Source organism: Rhinopithecus roxellana, chromosome 10 (assembly GCF_007565055.1).
Source record: "Rhinopithecus roxellana isolate Shanxi Qingling chromosome 10, ASM756505v1, whole genome shotgun sequence".
In the NCBI taxonomy this organism is placed as follows: Eukaryota; Metazoa; Chordata; class Mammalia; order Primates; family Cercopithecidae; genus Rhinopithecus; species Rhinopithecus roxellana.
The window spans coordinates 122,235,786-122,258,716 of NC_044558.1; the positions used below are offsets into that span (position 1 = coordinate 122,235,786).

General features: G+C 36.9%; 1 protein-coding gene across 1 annotated transcript; it reads left to right on the top strand.

Annotated features, from left to right (window-relative positions):
• The first annotated feature begins 4,894 nt into the window (after positions 1–4,894).
• On the top strand, positions 4,895–6,515 carry TAS2R13 (taste 2 receptor member 13). Its single transcript, XM_010388783.2, has one exon. It carries the CDS (start codon positions 5,151–5,153, stop codon positions 6,060–6,062), a length of 912 nt encoding a protein of 303 aa, XP_010387085.2. The 5' UTR covers positions 4,895–5,150; the 3' UTR covers positions 6,063–6,515.
• The last annotated feature ends 16,416 nt before the right edge of the window (positions 6,516–22,931 follow it).

A 22,931-nucleotide genomic window follows, 5' to 3' on the forward strand; every position in this document is an offset into this window, starting at 1 on the left:
ATTGCAGAAAGGTCACTACAGCCCTACACAAAAAGATACTTCTGCAAGGACATCTGCTCAGAAGCTCCTTATGTAATCTTAAACAGGTGTCACCCTTGTTCTTGATCCTTGGATCCAAGGTTAATTATCTCAAAACAATTATGTAATCTTCCTCTTTTAGAAATCCTTGTCTTTTATAGTGTCCCTGAATACACACATAATTTACTATGGCACATGTATTCCCATTGCAATATTACTCCCAGATAAATATCATTTTCTTTTAGAGCATCTCCCTCTGTTTGCCATTTAGCTAGACAGTAGGCAATTATTTTATGGATTCAATTTTTTAAAAATTGTCAAATGCACCATTAATATATTCAATTATATTTTTTTCTGGAGTTACAAAATTTTCAAATATGTGATCTACCTTCCATGTAACCACAGGTGACAGCTATCAAATGTTTTGCCACTCCCTAACTTGTTTTACAGTAAACAATAATGTTTTTTCTTGCCACTCACTGCCAATGAATCAAGTATTAAGCCAATGGCACATAAGTTAGGTGTTGTGTTTTAGCAGCACCCCATTTCAAGAGGCCAGTCTCATACTAGCCAAGATTGCTTAGTCTCTTCTGTACTAACAAGATCCCAACATCTCAAGGACTCCACATAGAAGAAGTTTTTGTTGTTTGTTTTTGTTTTTCACTTCTGTTACATGTCCTGTGCTCATAGTGGTCACAAAACAATCCAGGCTGATAGATGCTTTATTGACCCTTGTTTGAGTGTCAAGGCAAGACGATGAGAAATTTGCAGTCTTACACTGGTGAGTCAATGCTCTCACTCTGAAGCAGCATGTCATTTCCACAATATTTTATTGACCAAAAATTTACATGATAATATATAACTTCAAGGGGGAAGAGGGGACTCTTGCAAGAATGCATTTCTTATCCCACAAGGAATAAAATGTTAGCATACAGCCCTAGGTCCCATTTTACGACCTCTATGCTATGTACAATATATATATATATCTAAATCTACCATAAAACACTAACCAAAATAAGCTGATATAATCATTTTAATATATACTAAATAGGTTGTTTTGTTGTTGTTGTTGTTGTTGTTGTTGTTGTTGAGATGGAGTCTCCTTCTGTCGCCCAGGCTGGAGTATAGTAGTGCGATCTTGGCTCACTGCGAGCTCTGCCTCCCAGGTTCACGCCATTCTCCTGCCTCAGCCTCCCGAGTAGCTGGGACTACAGGAGCCCGCCACCATGCCCAGCTAATTTTTTGTATTTCTAGTAGAGCCGGGGTTTCACCGTGTGTTAGCCAGGCTGATCTTGATCTCCTGACCACATGATCCGCCAGCCTCTGCCTCCCAAAGTGCTGGGATTACAGGCATGAGGCTAAATCGATTTTAAGGAAAAAGACATTAGAATAGATAATGTCACCTCATGTGAGCAGAGGTTATATTTGCCATGAAGATACTACAATTCTAATGCTCTATGCACTCATAAGCATGGCATCAAAATATGTAAAGTAAAAGTTGACAGGACTTCTAAAAGAAATAGATAAACCTATACTCACAGCAGGATAGTTTAACATTAAATCTCAAGAAATAATAGAATAAGAAGACAAAACTCAGAAAAGGTAAATAGGATTTAAACAATATGATTAACAAATAGATCTAGTGGATGTATGAAACGCTGCACCCCAAAACTTCAGGATGCACATTATTTTCAACAAATACAAAACATTTATCAAAATTGACCATATATGTAAAACATAAATTTTAGCAGAGAAAATTTTATGTAAATGGAAACTTGAACATATATTTTAAAAATAGTCTATGGTGGAAGAAAAATCACAGTAAATTTAAAAAATATTTAACATTAAGTATAATTGAAATACAGTAAAACCTTGTGAGAAATGATTTAAAATTCTGAGAGGAAAACATATACCAGGAAAATAACAGCAAACATGCTCAAAGGAAGTAAAAATAATTAAATAACAATATAAGAGATGAAATTAATGAAAGATAATACATTTGAAAAGATCAACCAAGACAGATTTGAATAGACTAATAAAATAAGCAAACTTCTGGTAAGATAAGTCATGAAAAGAAAAGCAAATAATATGAAGAATTCAAAGAATATATTCTGTTGGTACTAAAAATTTAATAAGATGATATTATAATCAAAATTACATAAAAACATAAATAATTGAAACTGACAAATATCTAGAAAATTGTAACTGCCTAAACGAGACCAGAAGAAATAGGCAACAGAATAGTTCCAGATCAAGATCACAGAAATGTACGCTCATGTACTCAATAAGTTACATGTTAAAGAATGTTCGTAGCATCATCATCATCATAGTCTCCAAACTCAAAATAAGCCAACTTTGTGTTTCCACTAGACTAGATAAAGTTTGAATTGTCATTCAATTAATACTATGCAGCAATTGAATAAATGATCTATCTCTATATGCAACATGATTAATTTTAAAAACATAATATTGATCAAAAATAGTTAAATTCAAAAAGATTATGTACAGTATTATTCCATTCATGTGCAATCCAAAACCAGGGAAAACCAAGCTAGTGCTTAGGGATACATATTCAAATGTAAAATATACAAAGTTAAACAATAATGTGATTTGAGTTGCAAATAGTTGTTACTTCTGGAATGAAGATAGGGGTTATGATTAGAAAGGAGAATATAAGGTGTATTTTTGTATATGGGATATACAAAATTCTCTTTCTTGACATGGGAGGTGTTTAAATTAGTGTGCACTTTATACTATAGCATTTATACTTCATTAAATGTTCTATATTTGTTATATGTAACAATAATAGTCAGCAAAAATGAAAAAGAGAAAAGAAATATTTCTAAACAAATGATATGAAGTTAGCTAAATCTTAATACCAAATTCTCATAGGCACAATATGAGAAATGAAAACTAAATGTCAATATTCCTTATAAACATAGATGCAAATATCCTAATACAACATTGGCAAACTGCATTGGCAAATGTTTTCTCTTATGGAAATGCACCAGAAAAATGCAGCTCAGAACCGCAAGCCTGCTATCCATTCTCTCTGTCTTTGTCATATGTTGTCACAAGTTCTAAAAAACTATGGTATTTTTTTCATATACCAGCAAGTACAGTACCGTCCCTCAGGTCTATTCGTGCCGATTTGGTGTATTATCAAGTTGTGACCGGCATCCCCAAACGCTTTTCTCTAGGTAGAGAGGAAGATCACCCTAAATTGAAAAAGTATAAAAGATCTCTTCAGGCCTGGGTCAAGAGTGAAAATGAAAGACCACATGCCACATAGCTAGATATTTAAAGGTCATAAATATACAAAGCTAACAAACTGTTAAAGGAGATATTTTCTATTCTATCTTGACAAATATGCCATTTTAACAACAAAATGGAAAATAGCTACCTAGCTATTCTAAGTTATAATTGAAACTTGCAAATCATCAAAGATGATGCAATTATTTTGTAAATTTTTTAGTACTCTGTACATCACCCGAAAAAGATTGCGTGAGTAATAATATACATTTATAATTCACAAATTATATGTTTATTGAATAAAAATAGCTTTGTATTCATCCAGCTAAATGGCTATTTACTACCTTATAATCAAGATAACGAAGTGTTTTATTTACATTAATTTTGAATTAGATACTCTTTCTTGAGTCTCCCAGTTTTCAGAATTTTGGTAATTCACTTTTTTTGGTATTTTTTGAAAAAGTGGGATGGGGTGAGGAATCTTGACTCTTCACAGTGAACACAGTAGTCCCGCCTTATCTGCAGTTTCAGTTACCTAAGATCAGCCACAGTCCAAAAATAGGTGTGTACAGTACAGTAAGGTATCTTGAGAGAGCGAGAGACACCACACTACATATTTTATATTACATACATACATATATTTTTTACATACATTACATACATACATAATATTTTTAAACAAATTTTTTACTTTTTATTTTTTAAATTTTCATTTATTTTAGAGACAGGATCTCCTTATATTGCCCAGGCTGGTCTCAAACTTTTGGGCTCAAGTGGTCCTCCTGCCTCAAACTCCCAAAGTGCTAGGATTACAGACATGAGCCACAACCCCTGGCAACTTTTATTATAGTATATTGTTTTAATTGTTCTATTTTATTATTAGTTATTTTTGTAATCTTTTACTGTGCTTGATTTATAAATTAAACTCTATCATAGGTAGATAAATACAGGAAAAATACATATTATAAATAGAGTTTGGTACTATCTGCTGTTTTAGGCATCCACTGGGGGTCTTGGGACATATGCCCCATGGATAAGGGGAACTAGTGTTTCTGTTTCTTTGCTTGGTTATCAGTTTTGCAGGTTATGACATAATACAGTACTGCTTTCTTTGGTAGCTGTTGCTGAATTTGTAAAGTTTACTTATTTTTTATCATTTTTAAAGTTTAAAAAAGAAGTATGAGGGGAAAAGTGGATAAAATGTGAAGGCATTTGGTGTTATGGAGGGATAGTGGTGAGCACTGTTAAGCAGTGATGAGGCAGGGAATGAGAAAGATGGATGCTTTGTAAACGAGTTTCTCTTCAGTCACAGTATTGACCAAATCCAGCTTTAGCTCCACAAGAAATTGAGCACTCTTTTGAAATAGCATAGGTCTGTCTTTGCATATTTTATAAATCTTCATTGGCTACGCTATTAGCCATAAAAGCTTCATTTAGCTACATATTCTATGAATCAGATTTTTATAATATTTGTGCCTCAGAACTCAAGCTGGTTGAATCAAATTTTCTACAACTCAGAGAAGGCAAAAATATACAAAACAATGAAAGAGAATACATCTTTATTTGCATGGAGGCAAATGTGAGTTTAACTTTCCTTCATAATCATCTATGAAATATTTCTGCCCATGGTGAAGACATAAATTTCTTAGCTGGGGCTCAGCAGAGAAATTGAAGGAAAAAAAGATGTCACCAGTACAGCTATGTGAAGATCAATCAGCAAACTTTAGAAATTTCCGCTTGACATTGAGCTAACAATGAAAGAAGGAGCAGAAAAAGGAGAAGGAAGAAGAACTCCACTGTCCACTTAAGGATATGAATAGCATTTTAGATCAGTGAATAACCAGCAGTGATATTAGACTTTGAACTTTCTCGGTTCTGACATGGAAAGTGCCCTGTCGAGTATCCTCACTCTTGTAATAATTGCAGAATTCGTAATTGGGAATTTGAGCAATGGATTTATAGTACTGATAAACTGCATTGACTGGGTCAGTAAAAGACAGCTGTCCTCAGTTGATAAAATCCTCATTTTCTTGGCAATCTCCAGAATTGGGCTGATCTGGGAAATATTAGTAAGTTGGTTTTTAGCTCTGCATTATCTAGCCATATTTGTGTCTGGAACAGGGTTAAGAATTATGATTTTTAGCTGGGTAGTTTCTAATCACTTCAGTCTCTGGCTTGCTACAATCCTCAGCATCTTTTATTTGCTCAAAATAGCGAGTTTCTCTAGCCCTGCTTTTCTCTATTTGAAGTGGAGAGTAAACCAAGTGATTCTGATGATACTGCTGGGAACCTTGGTCTTCTTATTTTTAAATCTGATACAAATAAACATACATATTAAAGACTGGCTGGACCAATATGAAAGAAACACAATTTGGAATTTCAGTATGAGTGGCTTTCCAACATTTTCAGTGCCGGTCAAATTCACTATGACTATGTTCAGTCTAACACCATTTACTGTGGCCCTCATCTCTTTTCTCCTGTTAAGTTTCTCCTTGTGGAAACATCTCCAGAAAATGCAGCTCAATTACAAAGGACACAGAGACCCCAGGACCAAGGCCCACATAAATGCGTTGAAAATTGTGATCTCATTCCTTTTACTCTATGCCAGTTTCTTTCTATGTATTCTCATATCATGGATTTCTGAGCTGTATCAGAATACACTGATCCACATGCTTTGTCAGACGATTGGAGTCTTCTATCCTTCAAGCCACTCCTTTCTTCTGATTTTAGGAAACCCTAAGTTAAGACAGGCCTCTCTTTTGGTGGCAGCTAAGGTATGGGCTAAACGTTGAGAAACTCACAATTTCATAAGCCATTCAGACCACAGATTATTGAATATTGTAGACAGAAATGGGAGTCTATAAGGAGTTTAAAAATATTTTATACTTTCCCTGGTTTCTTCTATTGTGAAGGTGGTCACTACAATTTTTAAAAATTCTTCTCTATAATAGCATCTTACCTAAGAATATTATGTATTTATGACATATATTTCTACATTATTAGGAATTTGAAACTTATTTGAGGAAATCATTGGTAGATTCTACTGTAAATTAAAAACATATACTACAGCATACTTAGATGTTAATTGTAAATCTACAGTCTTTTGTCTGGCAATGGCTCTTCAATTCTAAATCACTCATTGGGATGGGTGATTTAGGTAATTATTATATCATGTAGTCTTATTTAAATGGTGAATTACAGATAACTAGAACAGTTATTTGGAATAGAATTAAGGGAAGTTTGGACTTGCCACTATTACTATACTGATGGGTTAAAAAAAGTTTAATATGAGTAACTGCCACATAAAAAGACAAGTGCTTTTTAGGAATTATATTGTATGTATGTGTACATACATATTTTACATTATGCCTTTTAAAATAAATATTATTGAGGCATACTTTACATATAATAAAATGCAACATGTTAGTCCACATTTCGGTTAGAGTTTTGACAATAGTATACACCTGTGTGGCCACAATGTCAGTGCCCTTTGCAGTTTACCCCTCCTCACCAGCCCTTTTCCCAAGCAACTACTTATCTGCTCTTGGTAACAATAAGAAAGTTCTTTGATTTTTAGAATTTATATGGCTATAGATACATAGATGCTATATATACACACACACACACATACAGTTATTGAGTGTGCACTATTATATATGAGGCTTCTTTAACTCAGCATAATGCTTTTGAAGTTCTTCTATTTTGTTGTATTAATCAGCAGTTTGTTCCTGAGCAGTATTCCTGAGTAGTATTGGATATACCACATTAAAAAATTTATCTTTCCTGTTAATGAACATTCCAATGGTTTTCAATCATTGGCCATTATAAATAAAACTGGATCAACATTCATGTGTGTCTCTTCTTCTGGATATACAATTTTCTCACTCTTGAGTAAATACCTACGAGTAAAAATGTCAAATCATATGATAAGTGTATGTTTAACTTAAAAAAAAATGCCAGAGTTCTATGGAGTGGCTGCACCATTTCATATTATTGCCAGCAATATACGAGAGTTTCAGTTATTTCACATTCTGGCCAACAGTTGGTAGGTACTCTGTTTTATTTATTTATTTTTTGGCCATTCTAGTCAGAATGTAATGGCATCTCATCATAGTTTTAATTCACATTTTCCTAATGGCTAGTGAGGCTGAACATTTTTTCATGTGCTTTGGGTCATTCATAAAACCTCTTTTTATGAAATGTTTGTTTAAACCTTTTGTCAACTATTTAGCTTGATTCGTTGCTTTCTGTTTTTGTTACTGATTTGTAAATGTTCTCTATATAGTCTCTGTATTAGTTTGTTTTCATGCTGCTGATAAAGACATACTCAAGACTGGGTAATTTATAAAGAAAAAGAGGTTTAATTGACTCACAGTTCCACACTGCTGGAGAGGCCTCACAATAATGGCAGAGGCGAAAGTCATGTGTTACATGGTGGCAGTCAAGAGAGAATGAGAACCAAGTGAAAGCGGAAACCCCTTATAAAAACATCAAGTTTCGTGAGACTTATTCACTACCATGAGAACAGCTGTGAATAAGAAACTGCTCCCATGATTCAATTATCTCCAACTGAGTCCCTCCCATAACACATGGGAATTATGGGAGGTAGAATTCAAGATGAGATTTGGGTGGGGACACAGCCAAACCATATCAGTCTGAATATAAGTTCTTTATCAGACCTAAGTTTTATAAATATTTTCTGCCAGCCAGAGGCTTGTCATTTCATTTTCTTTACAGTGTCTTTCAAAGAGAGGGCATTAAAAACTTTTAATGAAGTTCAATAATCAATTATTTTCCTATAAGAAAATTATTTTTTACTTCTTTTGCTTTCAAAATTCAAAGGGATTTTATGGATCAGTTGGAATAAACATTTGCAATAAGGCATAGTTATCCTTGAGTATAATGACAGAAAGCCTGATTTCATTTTCTCTACTGTCAGAACAGTTTCTTTGGTGATATCACATAGATTTTTAACAACCTGTTTCAATAGTACTATCTACTTGAGCATTCTCACTTTCTCTCTTTTATTTTCTTTTTAGAAAGGACCTCCCAAATGGGTTTGCTTAAAAATTAGGTGAGAGGAGTAGTATGATCATTTTTATCATTAATTTCTCTGAACTCTCTTGTAGTTTATTTACCCAATAGCATCTTTCAATATCTGTCAGTATTTTCACCTCTGTACTCATATGGTTCCCATAAAAAGTACTATAATAGTTAAGGGCTGAGTCTGGAGTCAGAGGTACAATTCTCAGTTCTATCACTTAGTAGTGTTAGTTAAAATTGTGTAGTTCCCATTTATAAGTGAAAACATGCAGTATTTGGTTTTCTGTTTCTGCATTAATTCACTTAGGACAATGGTCTTTAGCTGCATCCATGTTGCTGCAAAGGACATGATTTCGTTTTTTTATGGCTACATAGTATACTATGATGTATGTATACCACACTTTTTTGGTCCAATTCATTTTTTTTTTTTTTTTTGAGACAGAGTCTCACTCTGTTGCCCAGGTTGGAGTGGCATAATCTTGGCTTACTGCTGCCTCTGCCTCCCAGGTTCAAGCAATTATCCTGCCTCAGCTTCCCAAGTAGAGCTGGGATTACAGGCGGGTGCCAGGATGTCCGGCTAATTTTTGTATTTTTAGTAGAGACAGAGTTAGGCCATGTTGGTCAGGCTGGTCTTGAACTGCTGACCACAGGTGATCTGCCCACCTTGACCTTCCAAAGTGCTGGGATTACAGGCATGAGCCACCGTACCTGGCCTGTAATCCATTGTTGATGGGCATGTAGGTTGATTCCGTGCCTTTGCAATTGTGAACAGTGCTCCAGTGAAATTGTGAGTGTATATGTGTCTTTCTAGTAGAATGATTTATTTTCTTGTGAACACATACCTAGTAATGGTATAACTAGGTTGAATGGTAGTTTATTTTAAGTTCTTTGAGAAATCTCCAAACTGCTTTCTATACTGGCTGAGGTAATTTGCATGCCCACCAGCAGGATATAAGTGTTCCCTTTGCTCCACAGCTTCACTAGCATCTGTGTTTTGTTTTGTTTTGTTTTTTAACTTTTTGATAGTAGCCATTCTGACTGGTGTGAGATGGTACCTCTTTGTGGTTTTGATTTGCATGTCTCTAATGATTAGTGATGTTGAGTATTTTAAAATGTTTGTTGGCTGCTTGCATGTCTTCTTTTGAGAAGTGACTGTTCATGTCTTTTGCTCATTTTTAAAGGGGCTATTTGTTTTCTGCTTGTTCAATTGTTTCAGTTCCTTATAGATTTGGGATATTAGACCTTTGTTGAATGCATAGTTTGCAAATCTTACATTCTATAGGTTGCCTGTTTACTCTGTTGATAGTTTCTTATGATATGTGCAGAAGTTCTTTAGTTTAATTAGGTCCCACTTGTCAATTTTTGTTTTTTGTTGCCATTGCTTTTTGGGACTTAGTCATAAATTCTTTCCAAGGCCAATGTTTAGAATGGTGTTTCCTAGGTTTTCTTCCAGGATTATTGTAGTGTAAAGTCTTACATTTAAATTTTTGACCCATCCTGAGTTAATTTTTGTGTATGGTGAAAAGTAAAGGTTCAGTTTAATTCTTTCCATATGGCTAGCCAGATACCCCAGCACCATTTACTGAATAGGGAGCCCTTTCTCCATTGTTTATTTTTGTCAATTTTGTCAAACATTAGATGGCTATAGTTGTGTGTCTTTGTTTCTGGGTTCTCTATTCTGTTCCATTGGTTTATGTGTCTCTTTTTATAACATGACCATGCTGTTTTGGTTACTGTAGCTTTATAGTATAGTTCAAAGTCAGGTAATGTGATTCCTCTCGCTTTGTTCTTTTTGCTTAGGATTGTTTTTGTTATTTGGGCTCTTTTTTTGATTCTATATGAATTTTAAAATAGTTTATTTTTCTAGTTCTGTGCAAAATGACATTGGTAGCTTGATAGGAATAGAGTTGAATCTGTAAATTGCTTTGGGAAGTATAACCATTTCAACAATATTGATTCTTCCTATCCATGAGCATGGAATACTTTTCCATTTGTTTGTGTCATCTATGATTTCTTTCAGCAGTGTTTTGCAGTTCTCTTTCACCTCCTTGGTTAGCTGTAGTCCTAGTTTTATTTTTTATTTTAATTTTTGATGATATTGTAAATGGGATTGCATTCTTGATTTGGCTCTCAGCTTGAAGTTTTTTAGTGTATAGAAATGCTACTGATTTTTGTGCATTGATTTGTATCCTGAAACTTTACAGAAGTCCTTTATCTGTGCCAGAAGCCTTTTGGCAGAGTCTTTAGGGTTTTCTATGTATGGAATCACATCAGCAAGGAGATATAGTTTGACCACATTTTTTTTTTCTATTTGGATGCCTTTTTTTTGTTCTTGCCTGATGTCCTGGCAAGAACATGTGATATGAAGAACATTCAGTACTATGTGGAATAGGAGTGGTGGGAGTGGGGACTCTTTTCTTGTTCTGATTCTCAAGGGGAATGCTTTCAGTTTTTGCATGTTCAGTATAATGTTAGCTGTAGTTTTGTCACAGATGACTCTTATTATTTTGAGGTATGTTCTTTCAATGCCTAATTATTTGAGGGTTTTTTCAAGAGTCCAGAGTTTCCTTGTTAGTTTTCTGCCTCAATGATCTGTCTAATGTTCTCAGTGAGATGTTGAAGTCCCCCAATATTATTGAGTGGGTGTCTAAATCTTTTTATAGGTCTGGAAGTACTTGTTTTATGAAGCTGGATGCTCTAATGCTGAGTGCATACATATTTGGAGCAGTTAAGTCTTCTTGTTGAATTGAATCCTTTATTATTATGTAGTGCCTTTCTTTGTCCTTTTTTTTTTCTTTACTGTTGTTGGTTTAAAATCTGTTTTATCCTATACAGGAATAGTGATTCTTTCTTTCTTTTTTTTCTTTTCTGTTTGTGTTACAGATCCTTCTACAACCCTTTCCTTTGAGCCTAACGGTGACATTACATGTGAGATGGGTCTCCTGAAGACAGCAGTCAGATGGCTTTTGTTTTTTATTCAATTTACTTTTAAGTGAGGGTATTTAGACCATTTACATTCAAGGCTAATATTGCTATGTGAGGTTTTGTTTCTATTGTGAAGTTGTTAGCTGGGTGCTTTGTAGTTTCTATTGTGTGATTTCTTTATAGAGTCTTGGGTTATGTGCTTAGCTGTGCTATTTTGGTAGCAGATTTTCATGTTTAGAACTCCCTTTAGGATCTCTTGTAAGACTGGTCCAGTGGTAATAAATTCCTTTACCCCTTGCTTGTCTGTAAAATATTTTATTTCTCCTTAAGTTATAAAGGTTAGTTTGATGGAATATAAAATTAGTGGTTGGAAAATTTTCTTTCCTTTAAGAATGCTGAAAGTAGGCCTCCAATCTCTCCTGGCTTGTAAGGTGTCCGCTGAGCTGTTTACTTGGGCTTATGGGGTTCCCTTTGTATATGATCTGATCTTTTTCTGTAGCTGAATTTAAGATTTTTTTCTTTAGTGTAGACCTTGGATAGTTTGGCAACTACATGCTTCGGTGATGTTCATTTCCTATAGCATCTGTCAGGTGTCCTCTTGATTTTTTGTATCTGTATGTCTACATCTCTAGCAAGATTAGGGAAATTTGCTTAAATCATTTCCTCAAATATGTTTTCCAGGTTATTAACTCTTTCTCCTTCTTTCTCAGGAATGCCAGCAGTTTATGAGTTTGGTAGGTGCCCCATGGCACCATGACCTATGTCAAGGAAGGTTAGGTGGTTCAGGGTACTGAATCATGGTAGCAGGTGCTAGCAAAAGCCTGAGATCTGCCTAGGCATGAAGCAGAGAGGGCCTCCCTGTGCCAGGATCTCTGCACAGGAAGGGTGAAGCAGATTAAGCTGCTGAACCAGGTGAATGAGTGATCCAAATGCCCAGATTTCTGCCTAGAGGTAGATTGGAGGTGACTCTGTTACACCACAATCACAGGCAAGGAGGGTGGGACACCCAGCAATGACACACACAGACTAGTACCAGGTAGCTAAGCTGCCTGGTTGCAAGTCTCATCACACAGGACGATGATATGTTGGTTTGATGGTGTTAGTTTCAGTACATTCACTTTTTTTATGGTCGTAGAATTCTTGTTCTATTTCCTCCTCCTCTGGCAATACTGGCTTTTCTAGTTTTTGTAATTATTTTCATAAGGTAGGATTTTTTTCTTTCTTTCACTATAATATTATTGTTCTTTTTTTTCTTTCCCTTTCCATTCCCCCTCTCTCCTTAGGAGGTGTGACTTTAGAGAACTCTGGGTTGGGTCTTTTGCCCAGCTTCTATAACCCTATGCATTTATTGGTTGCAGGTTTTATATTAGACTGTGCAGTTCAACCTACAAGCCAGTAGATGGCAATTATAGGTAAGAGCCAGTTGTGGACAACGTGGTGGTTATATACTTGATCCTTGTTTACTAGAAGAAGCTCCGTGTTGCTGCAGATAATGGGCTGACTCATGGAGTACACAGTGGTGTGAACTCCCTGCTCAGCCTTGGGGGTTGTGGGGAGCAAGGTGGGTGGAGCCAGATAAGGCAGGTCCACCTATAGGTCTCCCAATGGCAGACACAAGCACCAACACTGAGGGAGAATCTACTGAGTGACTACCAAGTGACCAGAGTTGTGTCTGGGGTGGAGCTAGGTAACCCCCTTGACTCCAAGTTCTTTGCACAGTGATATTGGAGAGGTTGGCCTAAACTCTTTATCCAGGAGAGTGAGGGGCTCTGAATGCCTAGAAATCTGCCTGTTTGTGAAGCAGAACCCACCCCCACCAACCAAGATTTCTGCACAGGGTAGATGGGGTGACTCAGGCTGCTTAATCAGGCAGGCAGGTGCTCTGAATGCTTGTATTTTTGCCTGGGCATAAAACAGAGAGGGTCAGTCCTGTACCTGGATCTCTGCACAGGAAGGGTGAGGCAGCACAGGTTGCCAGTCTGTGTGAGCAGGTGCTTTGAATGCTTGGGTATGCAGCAGAGGACCTCCCTGAACCAAAATCTCTGCACAAGAAGGGGAGGGGAGGGTAGGCTGCTGATCCAGGTGAATGGGTGCTTCAAATGTCTAGAGTTCTGCCTGGATGTGGAGCAGAGACGGCCCCACTGCACCATAACCTATGTCAAGGAAGTTTAGGTGGTTCAGGGTACTAAACCATGCTAGGAAGCCTGAGATCTGCCTAGGTATGAAGCAGAGAGGGCCTCCCTGTGCCAGGATCTCTGCACAGGAAGGGTGGAGCAGATTAAGCTGCTGAACCAGGTGAATGAGTGATCCAAATGCCTGGATTTCTACCTAGAGGTGGAGTGGAGGTGACTCTGTTGAACCACAATCACAGGGGAGCAGGGTGGGGCACCTAGCAATGACACATACAGACTAGTTCTAGGTAGCTAAGCTGCCTGGTTGCAAGTCTTATCACACAGGATAAACTGGCCCAGGCCTGTGATGGAGGAGAGCACAACTTCAGTGTTTGCTGCTAAGGTTTTTTTTCCCACAACTCTGGCTATCGAGGTCCCCACCCTGCTCTAGAGCAGGTGCTCCAATATCTGGCCCAAGACTAAAATGCCTGCACAGCTACACTGCCGAGTCACCGAAAAATGATTTCCTGTGTATACACTTGAATTAAAAACGGTTTCCTGCTCTCAGTCCTGGGTCTGGGAAAAGGCCTGAACCTTTTCCCAGTGTCTTTCCCTTACAGTGTCTCTAAGCTTCTCTCCCAAGTTAGCTCCAGGGCTTTGGAGAAGCAAGGTACTGTTCCTCAGCCTGGGTTGCTCAGATCCCCAGTGGAAAGGTGAGTCATAGAGGGAGGCTCTCTGCCTCTCTCATCTACTGGAGCTTCACTCACTTTTATACCTGGGTGTCATCATGGGGGCTGTTTGCCTGTGTTCCCCTCCCTGGAATCTGTGTGTCTTTATGATTCTGGTAGATTCCCACTTTCCTTCTTGAAATAAAGCTCAGAGTTAACCTTTATGAGACTTTGCTTGAGAAGGATGTTCCATCCTTCTCTATTTTCTGAAAAATGTGTGTAGGTTGGTATTTTTTTCTTCTTAAATATGTGATGAAAATCAACATGCAGGTCATCCCTTGCTTTGTGTGAAAGTTTTAAATTAAGAATTCAATTTCTAAAAATAGATACTAAGATTTTCTATTTCTTTGTGTGCCTGATTCAGTAATTTCTTTCAAGGAATTTGTCCATTTTATCTAATTTAATTCACTGAAATAATTTTATAAATAATATCCCCCAATTTCTTGGTCTGTTTGTGTTGCTATAAAGGAATACCTGAAGCTGAGTAATTTATAAATAAAAGAGGTTTATGTAGCTCATGATTCTGCAGGCTGCACAAGAAGCATGGCATCAATATCTGCTTAGTTTCTGCTGACGGCTTTTGTGCTGGGTCAAAGCATGGTGGAGAAAGTCAAAGCAGAAGCAGGCACATGTGAAGACAGAACAAACCAAAGGGGCATCCTGGCTTCATAACAATTCACCCTCACGAAAAACAATTCATTCCCCCAGAACAAATTCAGTCTTGTGAGAGTGAGAACTCACCCACTACATTGAAAATGGTACGAAGCCATTCATGAGGGATCCAACCCTTGACCCAAACACTTCTCACTAAGCTCTACCTCTCAACACTGGGGATCAAATCCCAATATGAGTTCTGACGGGGACAAACAAACCAGGCACAAACCATAGCATTCTGCCGTTGGTCCCCTGAAAACTCATGTCCTTTTCACATAAAAACATGTAATCATTCCATCCCAACAATAGTCCCCCAATTCTTAACTTGTTGCAGCATCAATTCAAATGTCCAAAGTCCAAAGTCTCATTTGAGACTCTAGTCAAGTTCCTTCCAGCTATAAGCCTGTGAAATAAAAAAAAAAAAAAGAAAAGAAAACTCAACAATTTATTTCCTTCCAAGATACAGTTGTTGTACAGGCATCGGGTAAACATTCTCATTCCAAAAGGGAGAAATCAGCCGCAGGAGAGGGGCAGTAGGCACCCCACAAGTACGAAACACAGCAGGGCAGGAGTTACATATTAAAGCTCTAAAATAATCTCCTTTGACTGATGTGCTGTCTTCTGGGCACAGTGGTGTGAAGAGTGGGCTACAAGACCTGGGCATCCCCACATCCACGGCTTGGCTGGGCAAAGCCCACATGGCTGCTCTCATGCCTCTTCTTTCTGTGACTTCATTCTTACTGGTCCCACTCTCATCTCTGCAACAGCCACACTGCTTTCCTTGTTCTTTCTCAGACACACGAGGTACATCCAATGTTAGCACACTGATAATGCTGTTCCCTGTGTCTGGAATATACTTTACCCAGACAAAACATGGATAATTTCTTTACCTATTTTAGGTCTTTGTTCAGACATCACCTTCTCAATGAGTCCTTCCCTAATCACCTTATTTAACATTTCAATCTTCCTGCTGACACGCTTTCTATTTTCCCCCTCTACTTATATTTGCAACTTCTTATATACTATATTTTATATCTGTATGATATATATTTTTATTAATTATCTGTTTGGAGTTCATCTTTTCAGAATGTCAACTTATTAACGGCATTTAAAAATAGTTGTGTTTAATGCTGCATCCCACCTCCTAGAGGGCTGGAACAAAGAAGATATTCAATAAGACAAATAAAATAGCCCTCTTTCGGCATATAATATTTTCCTGAATTTCCCTTTGTTTATTTCAGTTTCAGTTTCAGTTTTGTTTGCCTTTCATATTTGCCTACCACAACTGGCCTTTCTTTTAGTCATGGAGCTTTTTTTGTGAATTTACCTAGAGTGTATCTTTTGGTGGGCTGTCCAACTCACTCATTTCTTTGACTCCTCTTAGGTCTATATTATATCCCCATTATTTTTGAATGTCACTAAATTTTGGGCTAGCTACTTTGGGAGGGAAATGCAGCAGTTGCATTACACAAAGAACGTGATTAATTTACTTTTCCTGGTTTGACCTCATCAGAATTAAGATTAAGTTCAGCTCAACGTATGAAAAAATTATAGAAAATTTATACAAGTTCCGCTTACACTGAGGAAAATAAAGATGCTATGGATACCTTTATTTGGGATAGAAGAAAGAAAGAGACATGGAAATTTGAAATAACAAAATATTTATACCATTCATATGCTAAATAATTATATTCTGATGCTCTATTGCTGCATAGTAAAGTCATCCAGAAACTTCATGGTGTAAAATAACAGTCATTTTATTGTGCTTGTTGATATGGCTTGAATTTCTATTCTCCTTCAAATCTCATATTGAATTGCAACCCCTAATGTTGGAGGTGGGGCCTAGTGGGAGGTGATTGGATCATGGAGGGCAGTTTCTAATGGTTTAACACCATCCCCCTTGGTGGTGGTGTGGCAATAGTGAATGAGTTATCACAAGATTTGGTGGCTTGAAAGTGTGTGGCACCTCTCCACTCTCTCTCTTCTTCCTGCTTCAACCATGTGAAGATGTATCTGATTCCCCATTGCCTTCTGCCATCATTATACATTTCCTGAGGCCTCCCCAGAAACAGCTGCTGCCATGCTTCCTGTACAGCCTGTGAAGCCATGAGCCAATTAAACCTCTTTTCTTTATAAATTACCCAGGTTCGAGTGTTTCTTTATAGCAATGCGAGAATAGACTAATACACTTAAAGATTCTGTAAGGTTAGCGTTTTGTTCAAGGCATAGCGGGGATGACTTCTTTTTGTTCCAGAATGTCTAAGCCTTTAGCCAGAAAGTTATGAACAACTGGGGGCAATTCAAGTGACTAGGGGCTGAACTTATCTAAGGTGGAGCTGATAAATAGATAGAAATGTCAATGATAGGCAATGATAGAAATATCCCCTATGTATGTTGGCTATAAAATAGTCAATAGTCACATGTGGCTAGTAAGCATTTGAAAAATGGTTAGTAATACTGAGGCTCTGTACTTTTAATCTAATTTAATTTTTATTAATGTGAATTTAAAAAGCCATGTGTGACATGTGGCAAGTAATTACCATATCAGACAGGTCACATACAGTTTTCTTGGCTCATAGGTTTAGTACCTGGGGTTAAAGGACTTACAAGCTGGGCTCATGTGGGACAATGAGCCAAAGGGCCTGCACATGGCCACTGCATGTGGTTTGGACATTGTGACCTCAGAGTGGTTGGACTACTTACATGTGGCTTAGGACTCCAAGAGTAAATGTTGCAGTGATTAAGAAAAATCTGCATAGCTTTTTATGATTTAGCTTCAGAATTCTTATAGCATTTTTATTAGCTGAATTAGTCACAAACCATTCTAGATTGAAGGCGAGGGTACACAGACTCCTAAGATATCAATAGAAGTGCCAAAGTATGTATCATATGTTTTAAAACTTCCATACTCGCTTTTTTTTTTTTTTTTTTTTTTTTTTTGAGATAGATCTCACTCTGTCACCCAGGCTGGAGTGCAGTGGCATGATCTTGGCTCACTGAAACCTCTGCCTCCCGGGTTCACATGATTCTTCTGCCTCAGGCGCCCAAGTAACTGAGATTACAGGTGTACGCCACCACGCCTGACTAATTTCTGTATTTTAGTAGAGACAAGGTTTCACCATGTTGGCCAGGCTGGTCTCGAACTCCTGACCTCAAGTGATCCGCCTGCCTCAGCCTCTTAAAGTGCTGGGATTTCAGGCATGAGCCACTGCGCCCAGCCTAAAACTTCCATACTCTCTAAAAGATTTTGGTATTATACCGGAGAGCCGTTTTCTCCATTTTCTTAAACTTGTATATTTTTTAATCAATCTGTATTGGTGAGGTTGACAATGAAGAAATATGCTGATCATAAACTCCAAAGATATACTGCATTTTTCTAGATGGGGGCTTAGAGTTTCTAGCCCAGGGTGATAGCTGAATCAAAGTGATACATCACACAAACAAATAATTTTTAAGCAAAGGATGGCATTATAGAACTATAAAGGAGAATCTACTTTAATTTTGCATGTTAACAAATAGGGGTTCAAATTTGAATGCAGAACTTTCCATGTAAAATATAACCAGAGGCAATAGCAGCAGGGAATATAATATTTGCCTTGAAAATCACTAACTGATACCCTCAAGGGGAAAAAAAAACTTGTATATTTTACAATTTAGTTAAAATCTAATTTTAGAGCACACCTTGGATCTCTCCAGACTCCACCAATGGCCATGAAAAAAACAGAAAGAAGTCACTCCTTCGGATACATAAATCTGTAACAGTGCAGCTAGAATCAATCAGTCAATGGTGTATTGAAGGCAGACATTCACTATGTACAGGCATGTCAAGCATTTGGGAGGCATTGTTTAAAATAGCTCCTGTTGTATAATTCATAATGGGGACTGTGGGAAATGGATTCATTGTATTGGTAAACATCATTGAACCAGGAACTGAAAAGTCTCCCTGACTGATTTTATTCTCAACTTCTTGGCCATCTCCAGGATATGTTTCCTGTGGAAACAATTTTAGCTATCTCTTTCAATATAGGCTATGAGAAAATGCCTGATTCTAAGAATCTTGCAGTAAGTTTTGACATTCTCTGGACAGGATCCAACTATTTCTGCCTGTACTGTACCAGCTGCCTCAGTGTCTTCTATTTCTTCAAGGTAGCCAACTTCTCCAAACCCATTTTCCTCTGGATGAAATAGAGAATTTACAAGGTGCTTCTTTTTGTTGTACTAGAGGCAATGATCTCTTCCTGCATAACTTTCATTTTGAAGGAAATAATAAATAGTTTAATCCAAGAATGGGTAATAATAAAAGGCAACTTGACATTTAACTATATGGAGACCATGCATGATTTCACTTCTCTGTTTCTCCTTCAGAGGATGTTCATCCTTCCTTTTGTGGAAACACTGTCCTCCATTTTTCTCTTAATCCTGTCCTTACGGACCCACACCAGACAGATGAAGCTACACGGTGTTTATTCCAGGGATCCCAGCACAGAAACCCATGTAAGACCTACAAAAGATATAATTTCATTTCTACTCCTCTTTACTGTGCATCAGTTCATCAGTATCATACTAACATTGGCTTATCCTATTCTAGACAGCGTTGTGGCAAGGACTTTAGTAGTGTGCTGCTATTTTTCCATCCATCTGGCCATTCATTTCTTCCAATTTTACGTGACAGCAAACTGAAGCAAGCTTCTCTTTGTGTCCTAAAGAAGATGAAATATGCCAAAAAGGACATAATCTCTCATTTTTATAAACATGCCTGATATGAGTGATGATATTCTGAGAAAAAAAAAGGAAGAAGAAGAACAGGAGGGCTACACATTTGTCTCTTTCACCTACCTCTTCTTTTCTCATTATATTCTATGATATATTGAGCATTATTGAAAATACTTGCAGATTTAAATTAAGCAGAAAAGACTGCTACCTTGTTTGCACCATATATGGAGATTATGTATTGAATAGTAAAATTCTAATGTATTGATAATACATTTTACATTAGGCACTGTGAACAATATAATAGATTATTATTAAATTTTATTAATATGTTGCATAAGCATTAGAATAGAATAGAAATACATCAATAATTATATATTTAATGTGTATAGAGTGTATATAAAATCAGATTTACATGTATAAACACATACAGATTTAGTTCCTATCCTAAAAATGATGATCCATTGATAATTTAAAACTAGTAGGCCGGGCGCGGTGGCTCAAGCCTGTAATCCCAGCACTTTGGGAGGCCAAGACAGGCGGATCACGAGGTCAGGAGATCAAGACCATCCTGGCTAACCCAGTGAAACCCCGTCTCTACTAAAAAATACAAAAAACTAGCCGGGCAAGGTGGCGAGCGCCTGTAGTCCCAGCTACTCGGGAGGCTGAGGCAGGAGAATGGCGTAAACCCGGGAGGCGGAGCTTGCAGTGAGCTGAGATCCGGCCACTGCACTCCAGCCTGGGCGACAGCGCGAGACTCTGTCTCAAAAAAAAAAAAAAAAAAACAAAAAAAAACAAAAACAAAACTAGGAAGGAAAACTCAAATGAAAACAATTAGTAGAGTCTACAGCTTAGTGAAAACTTGGAGGATATGAAACAAAGTCAATCGAAACGCACATCACTAAGAGTTATTTCCAAATATAAACCGTATTCTATTAATATTTTCAGCTAAAAACACTAAGCAACATTGACCATCAAAAATGTTACAATCTTGACCGTGTGCAACAGACTTGGACTCTAGAATCTGAATCTTTGGAGTAACAATAAAATTTTACTCAATTGGTTAACTGTGTAAGGAAGGCAAGGACACATATTAAAAAATCAGTAAGATTTTAAGTAAGCAAAACTGGAGGACTGCTGCTGGCATCTAGTGCAGAGTTACCAGATTTAGTAAATAAAAATATAGAAGACTCAGAAGATAGTAACAAATACAGGATCTCATTCTATGAAAGTCACTATGTAAAGAAAGAAAAATAAATAAAGATTTGAAAAGAAAAACAAATCAGGGACAGCCAGTCAGTTTACAGAATTAAATTTAGTAAGAATGTCTCCTCTTAAAAATGTAATTAAAAAGCATGTAAAAACAGCAGGTTAAATAAAAGAACAAAATTGCAAGTTTAAGATAAACAACAATAAATACTTAAAATGAAATAATTGGAAGTAGATTTTGAAGAGCAAGGATGTTCTCTCTAAAAAAGGAAAGAATATATCGCAAGGAAAAATACAGTTTTCAGCAGTAAAGTCAAAAGACAAATTTTCAACATTGGAGAAAGTAATTTAAAAAGTCAATTATATAGTAATCAATAGAAGAAAAAGTGAACCCTAGAAAAATAACCTGGACATTGCAGGCCTAAAATGAAATTTTAAATGTGTGAATAAAATTAAAATATCCAGAGAACAGACCATGAGATTTCCACGGGCAGAGGATGTAATCCCTTTAGGACAGTGGTTCTCAACACAGGGCAATTTTGCCCCCTAGGGGACATTTAATAATGCCTGGAGACATTTTCAGTTAAGGAGGGATGCTGCTGGCATCGATTGTAATGTTACCAGATTTAGCAAATAAAAATATAGGAGGCCCAGTTAAATTTATACTTCAGACAAAAAAACAAACAAACAAAAAAAAAAAAACCAAAAAAAAAAGAAGAATAAATTTATAAGTAAGTATTGCTTGTGATAACCATAATATAAGTTTACATCATGATATAAGTGTGCTATGGAGGACCAATTACAGACCTGCAGCATTGATAATTGGATACACAGACAAAGACAATTATTTGCTGCTTATTTGAAATTCAAATTGAACTGACACACCCTGTATTTTACCTGGTAACTGTACGAGGACAAGGATGCTGCTAAATATCTCACAATGCACATGACAGCCCCTCACAACAGAATTACTTGGCATAAAATGTAAATTGATCTAAAGTTAAAAATCATGTTCTATGAAGATATAATAATGAAAAGCACAAATTCCATAATAGCAATTACGACTGAAAAAAATAAAATCAGTTATTGATACAAGATTTCACACAGACCAGCTGCCTTCCTTATCTCTGAAATGTCCAACTTACCATACTTAGGCTCTGATTTCTGCACATACAGCCCCAGCTCACACTTGCTCCCCAGCAGGCCTTACTCTGAGACAGGAAAGATTTGGGCTGCTTTAGTCCTTCACTAGCTGCTGATTAGCGAGCTGTGACGGCTTCCAGTTAAAATAATTTGTGGGTGAAAAATTCACAAAATATACTTAATTTTTAACAATTAGAGCATAGAAATTCTCAAAGCTGTGTTCTTGTTTATAGGGTACTGTGAGTTCCTAAGCCCCATAATTCTGTAGATAGCTTGTTTATGGCGGTCTTCTATTTACCTCCAAAACAATTTTATATTTTTCTTCTCTTTCTTCCTCCGATCACGATATTCTGATAATGATTTTAGCACTTTTGCCAAGTGACAATCACAGACTTAATTTAAATCATAAAATGACATATCCCTTATGAAATAAGATTACTCTTTCCTTTCAATCTTTTCTAACTGCTCCAGTGCTCTCAAAGGGTAGTGTCATCCATGATGTCACAGTCCTCCTCCTGTCCCCCTTACCTCTGGACTCATCTCTTAATCTAAAAGAAAAACAAATTGCATGCAAAAGAAAGAAACAGTTCTTTAAACGTTACTTCTGATGGATTTAGTTCTGTCCAGGAAGAAAATAGATGCTATATTCAGAATACTCTACAATCTTGGGCTACTGTGTAATCTTGGTCTTGGGGATGGATGTTGGGAAAAAAATTCTCCATGAATATATTGCACTTCTGCATGGTCTAGGTCTTACCTTGTGAGCAAACAGTACGTTTGATGAGCAAACAGAAGGGCCTCAACTAGGATCAGGTGAGCAAGGCACGCAGGGTACAAAGTTCGAGGAGCCACTTGGTTTTAGGACCCTGCAACCAATTGAATGCCTTCTTATATTTTGTGCCCTAAGAGTCTCATTCACTTTGCCCAAGACCAGGTCATGGCAAAGAGCCTTGGGATTTAGAAATAGTGTATCCCTCTTGGTCAGAAGGCAGACTTGTTTAAAGATAAATCTCTTCTTCTCTCCAGAGATATTTGCTTACATTCCAGTGTAAAGCTGAAGCCTCTTTTCTTCCTCAGAAGGAAAGATGGACAGGTTACTTACAGTGATCAAAGTTTTTAAGACCAGAGTTTCCTATTT

What these genes read in the sequence shown, in the direction of transcription:
- TAS2R13 (XM_010388783.2), top strand. Translation starts at nt 5,151, where the DNA reads ATGGAAAGTGCCCTGTCGAGTATCCTCACTCTTGTAATAATTGCAGAA.